General features: G+C 44.6%; 1 protein-coding gene and 1 non-coding gene across 6 annotated transcripts in view; one reads left to right on the top strand and one right to left on the bottom strand.

The window, feature by feature from the left end:
- Window positions 1-975: 975 nt before the first annotated feature.
- Npnt (nephronectin) overlaps window positions 976-16,461 on the top strand; it is a 69,821-nt gene continuing 54,335 nt past the window's right edge. For 4 of the 5 annotated variants that reach the window (XM_021195266.1, XM_021195265.1, XM_021195268.1 and 1 more), the window contains exons 1-2: window positions 976-1,288; window positions 3,153-3,253. In XM_021195266.1, the coding sequence (XP_021050925.1) occupies window positions 1,218-1,288; window positions 3,153-3,253 (172 nt within the window). In that variant the 5' untranslated portion in view covers window positions 976-1,217. The remainder of the gene's footprint in view (window positions 1,289-3,152; window positions 3,254-16,461) is intronic. The other variant, XM_029537452.1, reaches the window with a different exon arrangement.
- On the bottom strand, window positions 10,698-10,809 carry LOC115063861. Its single transcript, XR_003843734.1, has one exon. It is a non-coding gene; the product is annotated as a U6 spliceosomal RNA (small nuclear RNA).

Below are 16,461 nucleotides of genomic sequence, written 5' to 3'. Positions count from 1 at the left end.
ATAAACAAATTATGCTGTAAGAGAGAAGATCAGTACAATGGGGGCGGGGAGGCAAAGGATGGTTGGACATGACACCAGAGGGGAAGGTAAGAGTTTAAAATAGCATTCATATGTGGCTTTTAGGGTGATTTTTAGGCAAGGAAGTGAGTGAGATTCAGCTATACACTCAACCTCTTCAATGCATGCCTAGGGGGTGCCAGGCCAGGAGACCATGGACTGAGGAGAGAGGGGCAGGACAGCCAGCCATTGGGGGTATGGCCTAAGGACAGGAATGATTTAAGTTTGAACGTATATTTATGAAAATCATTTATTTTCAGTCCTTTGGTACAATGCTTTTTACACTGCAATGATAGCACAGTAACTATTCAAATGGTTCCAAAGATGTCCCCCTCAAGACCAGCTACACCACAAGCTGTCTAAATGGTAACTACCCTTCCTCTGGGGTGGGGCACCTGCCCTACCTACGGGGTGCACCAAGTAGAGCTGCAGGAGACAAGCACAGTTTTCCACGTTTCTTCAAAATTCGATCTGAGAGCTGAACCCGCCTCCTGTTCCCCGGTTAAAAGATGCATGGATATTCCAGCTCTGTAGAAGCAATCTGGGTCTGCCTGCCTTAATCAGTCTAAGAACCCCTCCAGTAGGCGCGGAAAAGTTGGGTTCTCCCCTGTAGCCCGCCTGTGTGTTTATGTGGGGGGCACCTGTCTACCCCACAGAACGTGTACTTCCACCTCCAACCCCACTGTCGCCCCAGTCACTGGCGGCTGGGCTCACTTTTTCAGGCAGGTCACGCGGCACGCCCTCTCTCTAGCTCTGCTCCCAACTTTTCTCGCAGCCGGGGGGCAAGCGCCACCCGCGGCCGAGGCTGCCTGCGCGCCGCATCCCCGCCCCTGAGCCGCCCCTGCCCCGGGGGTCCAGGGAGGGACGAGCCCCAGCGCGCGCCCAGGGCACCGGGGCGGCGGGGCAGGGAGGGCGGCGGGCTGCGCGGCGCGTCCCTCCCGCCTCGCCCCTCCCCGCGGGCGGCGCGGCTCCCGCCGCAGCGCCTCCCCTCGCCAGGAGGGAGCCGGAGGGGCTCTGCCAGCCCGCCGCAGACCTGCTCGGCTACGCGCCGCGCCCTGTGCGTCCCAGCAGCCGCGAGTGCCGCGCCGAAGGTGGCCGGGAGATCCCGGGACGCGCAGCTCCCCGCAACCCTCAGCGTCCCCGCGTCCTGGTCCGCCGGCATGGCTGTGCTCCTAGCGGCGGTGCTCGCGTCCTCGCTCTACCTGCAGGTGGCCGCCGACTTCGACGGGAGGTGAGGCGGGTCTCGGGTGCCCTCCCCTTTCCCTCAGGGACCTCGAGTCCAGCTGCCTGGCTCTGGGTTGGGGAAGAGAGAGGCTCGTGCCCTGTGTGCGGTGAAAGCGGGCAGGAGCCGGGACACAGGTGACGCGTGGAGCGTCCCTACAGCCAGTGATCAGGGTGGACTGTGTCCCGAGGGGAAACTTGCAGGTGACCCGCGGTTCGACAAAGGGTGGCGGCGAGGACGAGACTTGGAACAAATGGCACCCGAGGGCTCCCGTTTTGGGTGTTGGGGGAACGATGTACACAAGCTTAACATGAGTACTAAGAGGAGGCGCTCGGTGTGTGTGTGTGTGTGTGTGTGTGTGTGTGTGTGTGTGTGTGTGTGTACCACGCGGCACCGCTCAGACCTGGCGGGCCTGACTGTTGCTTGCTCTGACAGGTCCCAACAACCTCCGGCAGGGTCTCTGCTGTCACTCAGCGTGTCCCCCAAAGGCAGCGCACCGCGCGATCTCCTCGGAGATCCCGGGCTCAGTCCCCACTGAAGGCCTCAGCTGGACAGGTTTCCCGCTGGCTCACACCACCACCCACCCCTGTCCCCATCCCTCAGAGCTTGTCCCAGGGCTGCCTTGAAGATGCCGCACCTGTTTTACCTGCAATCTTGGAACGAATCAATTCCAGGATTGATTAGCCTTCCTGTCCCTGGAGGGGACCAGAGGAAAAGCCACGGAGCATGGAAGAAAAAGGCACCACTCTGGGTTCACCACCTGGTCGAAGGAAATAGAAGTTGGGGTTGTTTTGTACTTTGGGCCTGAGGGTAAAGCGAAGATGAATTGAAGAGATAAAGAGTTTAAAGAAAAGTGGAAAGCAGCCAGAGGCTAAGCCTTTTATTTTCCAAAAGCAATTCTTTGCCCACATTTGGATTTGTGGTGCATTACTTTGGGGCACACACATTTACAAAGAAGCGCGCGCGCGCGCGCGCGCGCGCGCGCACACACACACACACACACACACACTTGTAATGTCTAACAGCTTTTAAAAGGCGTCCCAAACAGCCTATTTAGGTGTCCAAAAAGTCTGGTAGGTGTGAATCTAAACAGGATAACAGTCACAGGTGTAAGTGTGATCTGATGCATAAATCTGCATCTTAAACTTGCAGTCTCTCTGGGTATACTTTACATCAGAGAGGGAAATAATGTGGATTGCTGATGCAGACAGCTTGTAAAATACAAGGACACTTGAGACACTCTTCAAGGCTTGGTTTTAGGCTTCTCTTACAGCAGTGGAGGGGAAGAGGAGGAGGAGGAGGAGGTGGAGGAGGAGACAGTTGTATAGAAGGAGCTTGGTTGCATTTGATTTTTGAATAACCTCTTCTTGCCCATTTCCTTATCTGCCCTTTATATGAAGCAAAAATTCTTTCTGCTCTGACAGATCTGTTATTCAGCACATTTCAGTGTCCTGGTGCATTAGTCAAAACTGCCCCCTCCTCCCCGCCCTCAGCAGCTGTGAGTCTGGCTAATCTGTTTTATTTCAAGCTTTCAGAAGCCATGCTGTGAATAGTAGCCTGAGCTTTCTTGGTTGCAGCCACCACAGTTTCTTCTCCCTACTCCTGTAGGCTGGGTGTATGTACATTTAACTTTACAATTAGAAATTAGATCACTGTAGGATTACTATTGCGAAGGTGTCTTATCCTCCAACTCCTTGCAGGCAGTAAGGAACTTGTAGAAAATTACTGGGTGTGGTTTAAGTATATATATATATATATATATATATATATATATATATATATATATATATCACTTCCCTAAATAAAACAAAGGGGAAGTTATTTTAAATCTCAGGTGTCTTTATTTATTTTAAATATTTTGTTTGTTTGGTAGGTGGCCCAGGCAAATAGTATCTTCAATTGGCCTATGTCGCTATGGAGGCAGGATTGACTGCTGCTGGGGCTGGACCCGCCAGTCCTGGGGACAGTGCCAACGTGAGTATCAGGGGCTGGAAACTCCTGTTCCCTGGTGTGTGTGTGTGTGTGTGTGTGTGTATCTTTTTGTCATGGTTCTAGACTTTACTCTGCACTTTGGAGGATGTACCATTACTGAACAAGTCTTAACTGTGCAGATCTGACCCAAATTTTTTATTCTGCCCCTTTCTAATCAGAGGCACCTGTGTCAAAGTGCCAGCGTTGCCATTTACAGAGAACCACTTACTGTGTTGTCCAAATGTATTTTATTCTTTTATGTGTAAGGGTGTTTTGATGGCATGTATGTGCACCACCTAGTGCTGGAGGATAGCCTGAAACTGGAGTTACAGATGGTTGTGAGCCAACATGTTGGTTCTAGGAATTGAACGCAGGTCCTCTGGACAGTCTCTTAACCACTGAGTCATCTCTCCAGCCTCGGTCTGCACACTTAACTTTTGTTTTCAGTTCTTTCCGCTCTAGGGTTCTCATCAGGCTTCCTCCCTCCTTTGCTCCAAGCTCTGAGATGACGGTGAGATAGTGAGTCTAGACACTATTTACACTAAATAAACTGGGAACTTAAGAGTCCCTGTAAAACCACCTCCGGAGCTGCTGTGTAAGGTGGCCACTTGCCATTCCCAAGGTGTCCCTTCCCTTCCCTTCCCTTCCCTTCCCTTCCCTTCCCTTCCCTTCCCTTCCCTTCCCTTCCCTTCCCTTCCCTTCCCTTCCCTTCCCTTCCCTTCCCTTCCCTTCCTTTCCTTTCCTTTCCTTTCCTTTCCTTTCCTTCCCTTCCCTTCCCTTCCCTTCCCTTCCCTTCCCTTCTATTCTTCCTCTCTCTCCCTTCTTTCTTTTCTTTTCTTTTCTTTTCATTTCTTTTCTTTTCTCTCTTTCTTTCTCTTTCTCTTTTTTTTGGGGGGGAATTATTTATTTTATGTATATGAATACACTGTAGCTGTCTTCAGATACCCCAGAAGAGGGCATCAGATCCCACTACAGATGGTTGTGAGCTACCATGTGGTTGCTGGGAATTGAACTCATGACCTCTGGAAGAACATCCCATGCTCTTAACTGCTGGGCCATCTCTCCAGCCCCTTCAAGTCTTTTTTGATGAAGAGCAGTTTTACTGACATCCACATGAGCCAACTGATAATGTCATAGGAAACAACTGGAAAGCATTGATTATAAATTCCATAATTGATCAGTCTAATATAGTAAGTGACAAATCAGAACACTGGTTTCTAGTTTATTCATGATCAAAGCAGGTACTTTAATGATAGAATCGCTAGTCATAAACAAAAATTTGAGTGATTTGGCACATTTCTCAGATTTTAACTTAGATCTACATCTCCAAACTTTATCCGTCTTCCTATTTTCCCCTCTCCCTCCAAAAAGAGATGCATCCTACCCCAAATGATCAAGTAGCTTTCTGAGGCATCTGTTGAGATGATGGGAGATTGAGGCAGGCTCTACAGTGGGACTTCCACCTTGTCAGCCATGAAGTGTCATAGAGAAGGAGGATCGTAAAGGCCAGAAGGCAACGGAGGAGACTGGCTTATAGATGGCCTGGCTGACTGAGGAATCAAAAAGATGAAGCGTCCCCTCAGCTGTTACTAATAATCTTCTAATGTTTAACTTGGTTGAGGAAGGAGAGTGATTGCCACAGGTTGGCGAGTGGACATTCAGGCTATCGTCTTTGGTTGAGGATAGGCAGTGAGTAGTTAATTGGTTTCTTATTACTTGTGCACACTGGCCCCTTGCTCACTCCAACCTTTGCCTCCTCCTTAAGAGAGATGGAGTTTCTAGTTTCTAGTACACGGAAGGACCAGGCAGTGTTGGCTTTCACTGCTTAGTCAGTTGAGCAGTGTTTCTGAGGGAAGATGGTCCAAAACAGGGTTGGTAGAATGTCGACTTCTGCCAAAAACATGACAGTGTTAGAAATACTGTCAGTTAGAGGCTCGTTCGCAGGTATAAAGGTTGGTGAGCCACGAGGTAAAATAAAGAGAGGGTGGACATTCCCTCTTGGCCCAATAGGGAAACAATCTATCCATCTGAGATGAAAAGGTGGTCAGCCTCTTTGCAGGAAGGAGCTCATCTTCCTTCTTGCCTGCAGAAACTTTCAGGAAACAGGGTAAACAAACTCTGAAGGGCCTTGAGGTCCATGAAGTCACCCGGCCCTACCCAGGTCAAGGAGGCATGCCCTGGCAGAATGCCCCTTCGAAGCAGTGGGCCACACCTTCACACCTGTCCCGGAGGTAGAGATTAGGAGAATGTAGGTTCAATGCCAGGTGTGTCGAAATAATTCTAGGGTAAAAACCCCTGGGCTCCCGAGAGGTCCCGCTGCGGAATTCCCCAAGCAACACTCGGAGCTGTTCCATTTTTCTGTACCGAGTAATTAAAATGTCTCAAGTATGCACCAACTCGGAAAATCTGCATCTGGATAAGTATGGGGGCCCTTTAAGGTTACAGTGTAACCAAAAGAGTTCCTAGGCTTTTCTGTCTCCCCTGCCTTTCCTAACAGACTGGGGACACTGTCAGCTTTAAACCTTCATTTCCTTTCTACAAGAATGCAATGATGTAGCAACACTCAGCATTTCCCTTCCCTTCTTTGTTGTTTCCGAGTAAGGAAAGTGTAACACAGAAACTGAAGGTGGAAATGGTCACATTGCACGGATGTATGTTAGACTGTCCTGCATGTGTCACAGGTCATCTGAGGTGTGGTGAAGTTGGGGAGCCAGCGTATCTGAGGGGAACATAGACTCTGGTTCTAGACAGCCTGGTTTTAAATTCCAGTTTGACCTTCTTGACTGTGTGACCTTGGCTGAGCAAAATTCATCGAGTTCCTGTGCTTCATTTTCTCTGTCTCTAAAATCGTTCTGAAATATCACACGCCTTAACGACACAGAACGCTCACATGAGTTATCATCTGTAAAGTACAGAGAACTGTTTCTGGCCTAAGCAAATGCTACAGTTGTACTTGGTCATGTTCAATTATGACTACAGTTCTGGAGAGCACAGATAATATATATCTGATATATATTATCAGATTCTGTGCTCTTCAATCAGGAACAATCCGCACTTGTATCACTACTAGCCAGATTAAAAATGTTCCCAAGCTCCCTGGTCCAGTGAAACGAAGGCCCTTTAAGTTGAAAGAGCTTCGGCCATTACCACAAAGATGGTGAGACCGTGGAGATGAAACCAGCGGTAGAAGTAATGAAGCCAGGGGTAGAAGTGTTCTCCTGTTTGTTTTTCTTCTGCCAAGTCTTAGATGGTCCGAATGTCTCCTGTCAGTTGCTGAGTCTGCCTTCCTTTGTTGTGATCTAAGGTAGAGAATGTGAGGGCAAGAGGTCAGCTGGAAGGGGCAGAACAGTACCAAGAAGTGGCTTGTGGAATGAATGAAGTATCTCTGAGCAGCTCCGGCTATCTCACACGCCTTTACAAATGGGAGGCTTTACAGTCAAAATTCAGTTGAAAGAGGTCTGGCAGTCAGTTACCTCTGCAATTTCTAACCTTGTTCTACAAAAGCATAGTGTGAAAAATATTTTGGACTCTCTGACCCTTAACTAATCTGAGTGTTCTTTTTTCCATGTCCCTTGCTTATCGAAGGTGCCATGGCTCTCTTCTGACTAACTCACTTTGGAATTTTCCTTCAAATGGCTAACACTAACTGGAACCACCTTTGCAGCTCAGTTCTCTCTAGGTAGACGAGTTAGTGGGGGAAGGTGGTACCCACATTATGTTGTCTACTGGATTTTATGGCCTCTGAGCAGGGAGTGTCTACTCTCCTGGGTTGAATATTTGTGACATGTTTTGACCCTAGTGTCACCTGAGTGACCTGATGTTCTATGCAAAACACTCCACATCTCGCTCCTGCTTGCTCTCCTTTTCCTAACCTTGTTTGGAGAGACTCACATTGCAGGGTCATGGAATCGTCTGACCTCCTGTCTGGCTTACTACCATTAGCTACAAAACCACATTTAACTCGGGGACTTGCTATCTTTCTCTCCAGGGCTATTGAAGGACAGACTTGAGGAACCGCCCAGTGGGCATGGGGTCTGTCCTCATATTCCCTGCCCATGCCACCCGGAGTCCACTCTTAGCATTCCTGCCCTGCTGAAAAGACCTGACAGTTTCCAGAAATAGGCAGGTTCTGTTTTCATAGTTCCTTTTTGGGTTAGATCTTTGGCGTCTTTCTATTTCTTTTACTCGTTGTTTTGTGTTCTCGGCTCATAAATAGCTCTCTTCCACATTGAAAATTCCACATTTGATTTTTCTAATTGTCTTGGGCCTTTAAATGCATTGAATATTTATGGGGCTCATCATTATCCAGTGCAGTTCTCTTGCAGTCACCTATGTATTTGTGGCTACATGTTTACGGTTCACAGGCCTCAGTCTCTCAACTGTCGTCACAACGCGTTTGTTTCTTGCTTGTAATTTCCTGTACTTTAGCTTCCCTGTCATTTCAATGGCACATTTCATTTTAATTATGTTAATGTTTTCTCTCCTTCTGCCAAGTAGAGACTTTGGTAGTTGAGGGTTCTTGGGTTTTATATGTCACTTTAAAGGCTCGCCATGTACACACAAGTAAAAGCACTAGATAAGTTGGGGCCTTGAGCTCAGACCCCCACTTTTGTACCTGCTTAGCAGATCTCCAAGGAAGGCTGCCTATAAACTCCACCGGAGAACTTCATGGTGAAAAAGGACACAGTGTCTGGTACTGTGAGCGACAATTTCTTCTTTTTGTGACCATAGTATTTTTTTCTTAAATGCGCTTCCTAAAGATGCAAAGGAAGGTTCAAAGTGCGGCTCATTCCAGGTCTCAGCTTCAGAGACCTTGGGCTCTCAGGAAACTAAAGGCTATGCTGTGGATTGATGTGGTTCTGTATCCTTTATCCTTAAGAGAAGAGCAGAGCAAATGCAGATTCCTTGTAATGTTTCCACTGGTGGGCTGGGAAAGAGTTATTGACCACATCCACAGACAGACAGACTGTTATTAGTTCTGGACTCAGTCCTCCTGACGTGTTAGCCACAGAAAGCCCACATGAAGACTTCTTGAGGTTAATAGAGAAGGGACCCACCATGGAATAGCAAATCTGAAACCATTAGAAATTATGTAGTTATCGTAGTTAGGGAATGTGTTACTGGTCAGTGGTTGTGGATACAGGAGAGGTTGATCACCATAGTATTGAATTGTTTCTGCATTTCAGCTAAGAGGCTGTTAATAAAGGCACAGGACTTCGCATCAATAATGGAGATGCTTACATTTTATGATTCCTACTTTCTTTATGTCTTTGCTCAGAAACCCAGTCTTGGAAAAAGAACATGATTTATTAGTTTTTTGACCCTGTACAGGCCATTGATTGGCTATCCTCATTCATATAATTTCCTAAACCACATCTTTTAATTTAGGTTTTGATCACCCTCTTTAAGATAGTTACAAGTAAATTAGAAATTTAGAAATTAGAAAATTTGTCTTTTCAGTCCTGAGGATAAAACCCTGGGCCTTGCACATGCAGGGCAAGTACACTGCCACCAAGCAGCACCCCGTGTGGTCCTTCAATGAAAAGTCATCTTCGGAAAGTTATACATATGATTCTCCTCACAGCCCTGTGGGCGTGGGGTCTGTCCTCATAGTTCCTGCTCATGTCACCCAGAACTGTTAAAGAATTATCCTTAATATAAATGTAAACAGTGAATTAATCCAGCGGCTGAATTTATTTACCCTGTGTTAATCCCCACAGAGAATCCTCACAGAGAAACCAAGATTTATTTAAAACTACGTCTCAATAGCTGAGCAGCTAATGATCCATCCTTGCTTTCTATGCTAATCTGGCTACCTCCCAGTCCCATCCCGTGGTACTTGCATGCTATCGTTGATCTGGCTCTTTGGACCCCCTTGTCACGGCTCCAATTCATCCTTTTCAGCACATCTGCCCTCCTCCCTCTCACTAGTGGACATCCCGCCCTATTCTCTCTCCTGCCCAGCCATTGGATGGTGAGCATTTATTGACAAGGCAAAGAATTAATGGTAAGAACTGTTTACCCAACCTTAAGACAGGAGATTCTTGCTTGAAACATTGCAATGCCATATCTGGATTAAAACAAGATACAAGGGCAGAGAAATCACCATTTGAATAACACAAGGGTAAACTCTACTCAGTGCACAGAAACATTACGCCTACATAGAGTCCAATTCTAACATTACTCCTAGCAAACATCTTTCCATTTGTAGCTCAACTTGTGTTGAGCATGGATTATATCTTACAAATAAGACAGTTTATGAGTGTTCAATTATGAGTACTCCAGGGATAACTGGGAACCTGGGGTGGGCATGCTATCTGGGGCTATATGAGAGGTTGCTGGCAGGCATCTCTGTCAGCTTCATGGAGCTGAACATAGCCCATTGTCCTGAGCTCTCTAGCCTCTTCTCCCAATGAGGTTAGATCGTAGAATCTCGTTTGTTTGTTTTTAAGGTAGGAATAAGAGCGAGGCTGTGGATAACTTTAGAATTGCTTGTCACCAAACCTGAATCTCCAAATCCTTAGGAAGTGACGTTGGGTTTGTTGCTATTGTAACAAAGGTTGTATACACACACACACACACACACACACACACACACACTTCCCTGGAAGGGCTATTTAGGAACACCTTGTTCCTTGAGTGACTTTGAGTGGTCCTGGAATGCAAATTCCAAGCACAAAGTAGTGTTGAAGAATCTTGACCTTTCCAAACAGGTAGTTTTTGAGTGCGTGCAGTCTTCAAAGTTCAGTTTTAAAGAAATGCCCTCGCGCTCTTTCCTTTCTTTCCACGAGTGGAAATGCTCTTTGAAGTGATACCATTAAAAGCCACTAATTTCCCAAGCTCCTTCCTACAGGTAATTCGGGCAGCTCTTAACCTTTACAGACTAGAAGTTTTAGTACTTCTCAGGCTGAAGGGCCAGCCTAGTGAGAGGGAAGCTCAGTAGACTCTGGCTCGTTTTCCGCCAAGCCTGGCCTCATACCCCGTCACAGGAACACACCGCTGGACAAACACAAGCTCTGCACACAGGGACCAAGGAGCAACGTGGTGGTGTCTGCTACTCAGAAACTGGCACATCTGATCAGAGCAGTGTGCTTTCTCCCAGATGCCCTCCCTCTGCTGAGAGTGCCCTGCCCACCCACCGTTCCTACTTGGTGCTTGCTCTCTATCTGCCAGACTCATGCTCTGTCCAGTTCGAGTCGAGCTATCTGCTTTGAGGTGACCAGTGATGTTGAATGATCACCCTCCCCACCCCCCTCCACAGTAAATAAGGGATATTGTTCAACACAGAGATAGGACCTTCTCTGCAGTGGGGGAGGGGGACGAAAGCAGCGTCTGTTGACCCAGCCTTTCTTACTGTCTCTTCTACAGCAGAGAGGTGGCTCTGCCTTTTCTTCATTCAAAACTTACTGCAAGTTTATAAGTTCACATGAATACAGAAACTGACGCGAAAACTATAAACCGCTTAACAAATTTGTGTGTCGTGCTTACACAGGGGCCGCGGCGAGCATCTTCCCTGTATCGTTCCAACTTTAGTGTATGTGCTACTGAAGAGAGTGCACCTTTTTCTTTCAGTTGTATGTAGGCTTTTACTTTTTGTCCCAACATTTTCTTTTAAGAATCTTAAATTTAGAAAGGAAAATGCATTCACTTCCTGAGATAACCATTCCTCAGAGACATAAGTGCTATCAGGTGCCCTATGTAGCTTTCAGAGATATTTTTTCATATTCTGGCTAACTTCTCTGTCTCCCCTACCACCTGCTTGGTACAAATACAACCTAGTAGATGAACTACTCTGCGCCTTCTTCGAAGAACACCTTAAAGCCACTTCCTTATTATCTGTATGGGAAAAGCCTCCTTCTTACAGATTCAAAGTATTCTATGGTGTGGCTGTCCTGAAATTAATTAAGCAGTCCTCTACTGCTAGATCTGTGTGCTGCTTCTAAAATAACCTTGATCATAATGCTGAAAAGCGCTGAGTTGTGGTCTCCTATTATGTAGGTAGACTTCTGTGTATGTCGGAATGGCCTACGGAGTCTTAGCTTTGGTCATCTGGAGAGTGCTTTCTCACTTGGTTATGCTGCATCCAGAGACTGGCCCATTGTTTGTTGCTTGATTTTAGTATGTCTTCCTCTCTACTTTCTTCCAAGGAAGCCTGGCATTAGTCTGATCCTGGTTTAATCCAGGTTTAATGTTTCTCTTTAGCTCAGTGACCTTTGACCGCTGGCAGCAGAATGAACTGAAATTTGTCTATTTGCTAAAATCTCCTCCTGGCCGGCAGCCATTATATTGTCTAGTTTTATGAATATAGAGTCTTTTTTCTATTTATAAGAAAGATTCACGTAGTCTTTCAAGAATTGCTCCTATTATCTTTCAACTTCAGCAGTAACTCAACGTACCTATGGTGAGCGCTGCGTTACTGGATCCGTGATGTGTGTGGGGGGAGTAGAAGCCGAGGCTGGAATGCTATCTGGGGACACATTATGACAGAAAGACCAAAAGCTCTGATCACAGTGTTTCTAAAGCTGTGGGATGTGGGCTTACATTTTCTATCGCCCATTCTGGTTAAGGCATTTATGTAATGCATTTTTCATTAAAAAAAGAAAGAAAGAAAAGCTAAGAAATGTATATGTATATGTAAAAAATAGAGAAGGAGGTGTGGCGGGCCAGAGGGAAGGAGAGAAAGCCCCGTGGAGCTACAGAAACGGTATGATCTGTTACCTTTCTGTTTTCTCAACACTAAGTTCTAGTCTCCGGTAGACAGTCACTGTTTCTTACTAACTTATGCAGAAATGTCTAAATAGTTTTAAGATTTTCACTTTTTGCATAGCAGTAGCATAAATTGAAGCTCTTCTGTAGCTTTTCAAAAGCGTTTAAGGACCATTCCTCGCAGGGTCATGTAAACCCGTCTCAGTCTTCTACATGGCTTCACAGTTGGCTATCATACAGACGTACAATAATAATCTCCCACTTATATGCACGAAGGTCATTTTCAGGATTGTGTTTTTTACAAGATATACTACAATGACTTATCTGGACGTCTGTCTGTCATCACCGCTGTCTTACACGACTAAAAACAGGACAACCCTTCAGTGACATCCTGTTTCTACATTAAGAGAGCCTTCATTTTACTCTGCATTTTCTTTATAAAAATGTACTTAAAAACAGAATAAATCATAGCTGATATTATAAGGGGATTTTTTTTCCTACTCAGTCACTTTTTACTTTTGGTTCCACTGAAGATGCCTTAAAACATTAAGTAGCTTGATCTCCTTGATGATTTTCAAATTCTTTTCAACCATTTTTTAAGAGTAGGAAGTGTTTAAGTAAGAAGTGGGACAGAGAGATCAGGAGCATCGTGGGTGAGTGAGGTGACCATGGGCTCCACTATAAATAGGTGCTGGAAAGAAATCAGTGGGAAATTCTTACATTAATTTGTATTCATCAGATACCAGCATAGAAACTCATCACCATCTCACTATGCACCCATATAAATTATGGTTTGGGATAAAGAGACAAACACAGATATTATACCCAGGCACCATTTACTTGCCTTATACCAACACATGGTTAATAGCCAGTGAAGCGAGCAACGGTTTCTTGACTAAGCTCACTTCTTCAAAGCCTCATACAGGAGTTCTCATGAAGCCTACTTGATCTCCCAGTCTGTCTGGACCTTACAGAGGGCTGCTCTGTATAAACTACTTAGGCCTGACTAGATAGAAACAGAGCACGAGGAACGCGCTCAACGTATGATAATCTGGAACCCAAACTTAGGTCTTCCCCTTTCACTGCAGCGTGAGGGAAGCCTGCTTCACATGGACCCCTCACCAAGCGCCTTTGACAATGGGACCTGAAATCCTGGTGTACCTACAACCTATAAGAATTTCTCCTCCCTCCCTCCATCTCTCCCTCCTTCACTCTTTCTTTCTGTCTGAGAACAAACCAATATCATAAAAGTCCAAATAATAAAGGCCCACCTTCAACAGCCCTGGAGAGCTGAGGAGTTAGCATTTTCTACTTAATGACAATAGTGTAAGATTTGTCCTCCCCAAGCAGTAGATAGCAAAGACAGCTTAGATTGGGGGAAAAAAAAACAGTTGCATTGGTTGAAAGTGGCTGTTAGTCCTTCCCTAGGAAGATATAGGACAAGAAGAAAAGTAATTGTTCTTACTGAAAAAGTGCATGTTATTAGTATTTGGTTAAGGAATACCAATTTGGTTAAGTAATAGCAAATATAATTTTCTACTTTAATATACTATAACATTCTTTTAGGATTTTTATTTCCTTACTTATTAATATGTAATTTAAGAGACAATTACTGTTACAATGAAGTTCTCATTAAAGCCAGTGTAGAGGAATATATTACAACCCAGATGAGTTATTATGGTGTGTAGTAAATATTTACAGACATCTTCTGTTCGTTCATTCCATATCTTTCTATAAGGAATTTGAGTTTTAATTTAGCCTGATAAAATTACTAAAGCAATAAAATTCTGGTGGAGGAAGGAAGACACAAATATCAAGATTAGTTTTGCCTTTAGAATACGGTAGCTGCTTCTGGAGAACAAATAGCCTCACCTCCCAGTGGAGCCTCTTATACTCTAAAGTCAGAGCTAGCACTGGTAGGTGCCAAACTTCAGGAAATGAAGATTTGTAACTAAGGATTTGATATAGATGATTTTTGTCAGTGAAATTTAAAGCCAAATACTTAATTTGGTAATATCTCTCTACCCACTCTGGAGTAATGGTATATATTCTCCAGAATTTTGTCCAGTTATGCTAAAACATAATCAGATTCTGTGCTTGGTCAGGATTCCCTTCCGTAGTAGATATTATTCATGGACGCTGAATCTCTAGGAACTATCTCCTCACAGATTAAATTTGTGTTTGTGTACACAAAAGGAAGAAAACCACTCAGTAATTCTTAGATTAATGTATACTCTGTGATGTCAGTGTTATTTTTCCTAGTCATGGGGTTGTGCATCATTGATCCCAGTAATCGAGAAGCAGAAGCAGGCAGCTTTCCGTGAGTTCAAGGCCATCCTGGTCTACAGAGTGGGATCAGGCCAGCCAGAGCTATACAGCGAGACTGTCAAACCAAAACCAAAACAACAACAACAAAACCACAAACCTCGACAACCTTTAGTCTTATTTTCATGAATGCTAAATATCAAACCCAATTTCAATGAATTCCATAAATGGTAAAACGTATTTGTTGCTAAACTGACAGTAATTGTTCCATGCATAAATTTTTTTCTTTTATTTAATTGAAAAACTTTTTTATACAATATATTGTGATCATGTTTTTTCTTCCCCCAATTACTCCCGATCCTTCCTACCTACCCATCCAACTTTATGTTCTTTTATGTTTTCTTTTTATAAAAATTAGCATTTATTTTTATTATATACATATAATATACATTCACATGTATGATTGTTTTGCATACACATATGACTAGGCAACATGCCCATGATTTGTGTCCATGTAGGCTAGAAGGGGCTATCAGATCCCCTGGAACTGGAGTAGCAGAAGGTTGTGAGCTGTCATGTAGGTACTGGGAATCAAACCTGGGTCCTCTAGAAGAATAGCCAGTGCTCTTAATTGATGAGCCATCTTTCCAGCCCCAGTTTTTAATTTTTGAAAGTATTTATGGGGGTGGGGAGAGGCAGGGGGTAGGTACATGCATGAGTGTACCTTCAATGGCTAGAAAAAATGCACTGAGTCTTCTGAAACTACAGTTTCAGGTGGTTGTGAGCCACTCTGTGTGGATGTTGTGAGCCCATCAGGTGCTCTTAATCACCAAGCCATCCCTCCAGCTCCTAGAGTTTCTAAACATAAGCTTCCCACAACCAAAATTCTTTAGTATCTTCTCTACTGGGATATACTATACTATACTACATATATATATATATATATATATATATATATATACATATACATACATACACGGGATACTTATGTTTCTACATTTTATGGTATTCTGAGAGGTTTTTATTTTCAGATTGGAATTAAAATTCATCACTGAATTAAGTTACTCACCTTATCTTAGTATCTATCTAGATATGGCTAGTATTAGTATTAAAATTATGATACACTGTTTCACTTTTTATTTAAAATTAGGATTTAAAATGGCTTTTTAGGAAAGAAAAGTATAAAATTATGTATATGTCTGCTAACTTCTCTGTTCTCTGCGCTAATGAATTCTTTAGTAGTCATGAAGGAGCATCCTGAAAGCTGGGCTCTCCTGGGTTCTTAAATTCCTGTGTTCTGCTGTCTGTCATCCTGAGTGTTTGTGTGTAACTGTGCCAAGTTCACTAATTGACTGTGAAGAGATTTCCCCAGATTAATGCCAAGTCTTTGACAATGAGAACTATACAATTTAAGGTTGGGATCTGGAGAACTTTTGAGATTGGTAGCCTTTGTGGCTGGTGGTTAGGATTTGGCAGGTAGCTCGAGGATGACATGTCATGTCTTCCTTTCCCTCTCATGCTTGTCCCTCACGTTTGTCACTGTGAGGAGTTGGCCCCTGGCCTGTTGGGCCACATGTTTAAGGGACTCTGGGCCTCATGTAGTAACTGTGCCAGCCATCTCAATGTGTAGTACTTAATCGTTTCTTTCCAAAGGTTTTAAGCAGCCTAACAGTTGGGCAGCTCACAATTCTTTAGAGTAAATTCAGCTGCAAACAAGCAGCTCTGCCCTGTGACTGTGGAGTTATTACCTTCAGGTTCTGTGTCCTATCCCTCTTCTGGCTTCTTCTCGAATCTCCCTTCTTCCTGTCCTTACTGTTCCCACCATGGTGTCGAAGCTGTCCTCAGACTTGTGATCCTTCTATGTATTCCTCCCAAATGCTGCTATTAAAAGTGCATACCACTGCATGTGGCTGTGAAGATCGCCTTCTGTTGCTGGAGATCAAGTCCAGGGCTCACGCACATGCTAAGTACACACTGTACCACCGAAGTACGTCTCGCCTTCATCTTTAACACTGTCTGAGCCTCGGGACTGTCTCCAGATCCACAGAGGTCACTTAATAGTTTATTTAGGCAAATCAAAACAACCCTGAGATTCCATCTCACACCAGTCAGAATGGCTAAGATTAAAAATTCAGGTGACAGCAGATGCTGGTGAGGTTGTGGAGAAAGAGGAACACTCCTCCATTGCTGGTGGGATTGCAAGCTTGTACAACCACTCTGGAAATCAGTCTGGCGGTTCC

This window comes from Mus pahari, chromosome 4 (assembly GCF_900095145.1).
Source record: "Mus pahari chromosome 4, PAHARI_EIJ_v1.1, whole genome shotgun sequence".
Classification (NCBI taxonomy): domain Eukaryota; kingdom Metazoa; phylum Chordata; class Mammalia; order Rodentia; family Muridae; genus Mus; species Mus pahari.
This window is presented reverse-complemented; position numbering and strand designations above follow the sequence as displayed.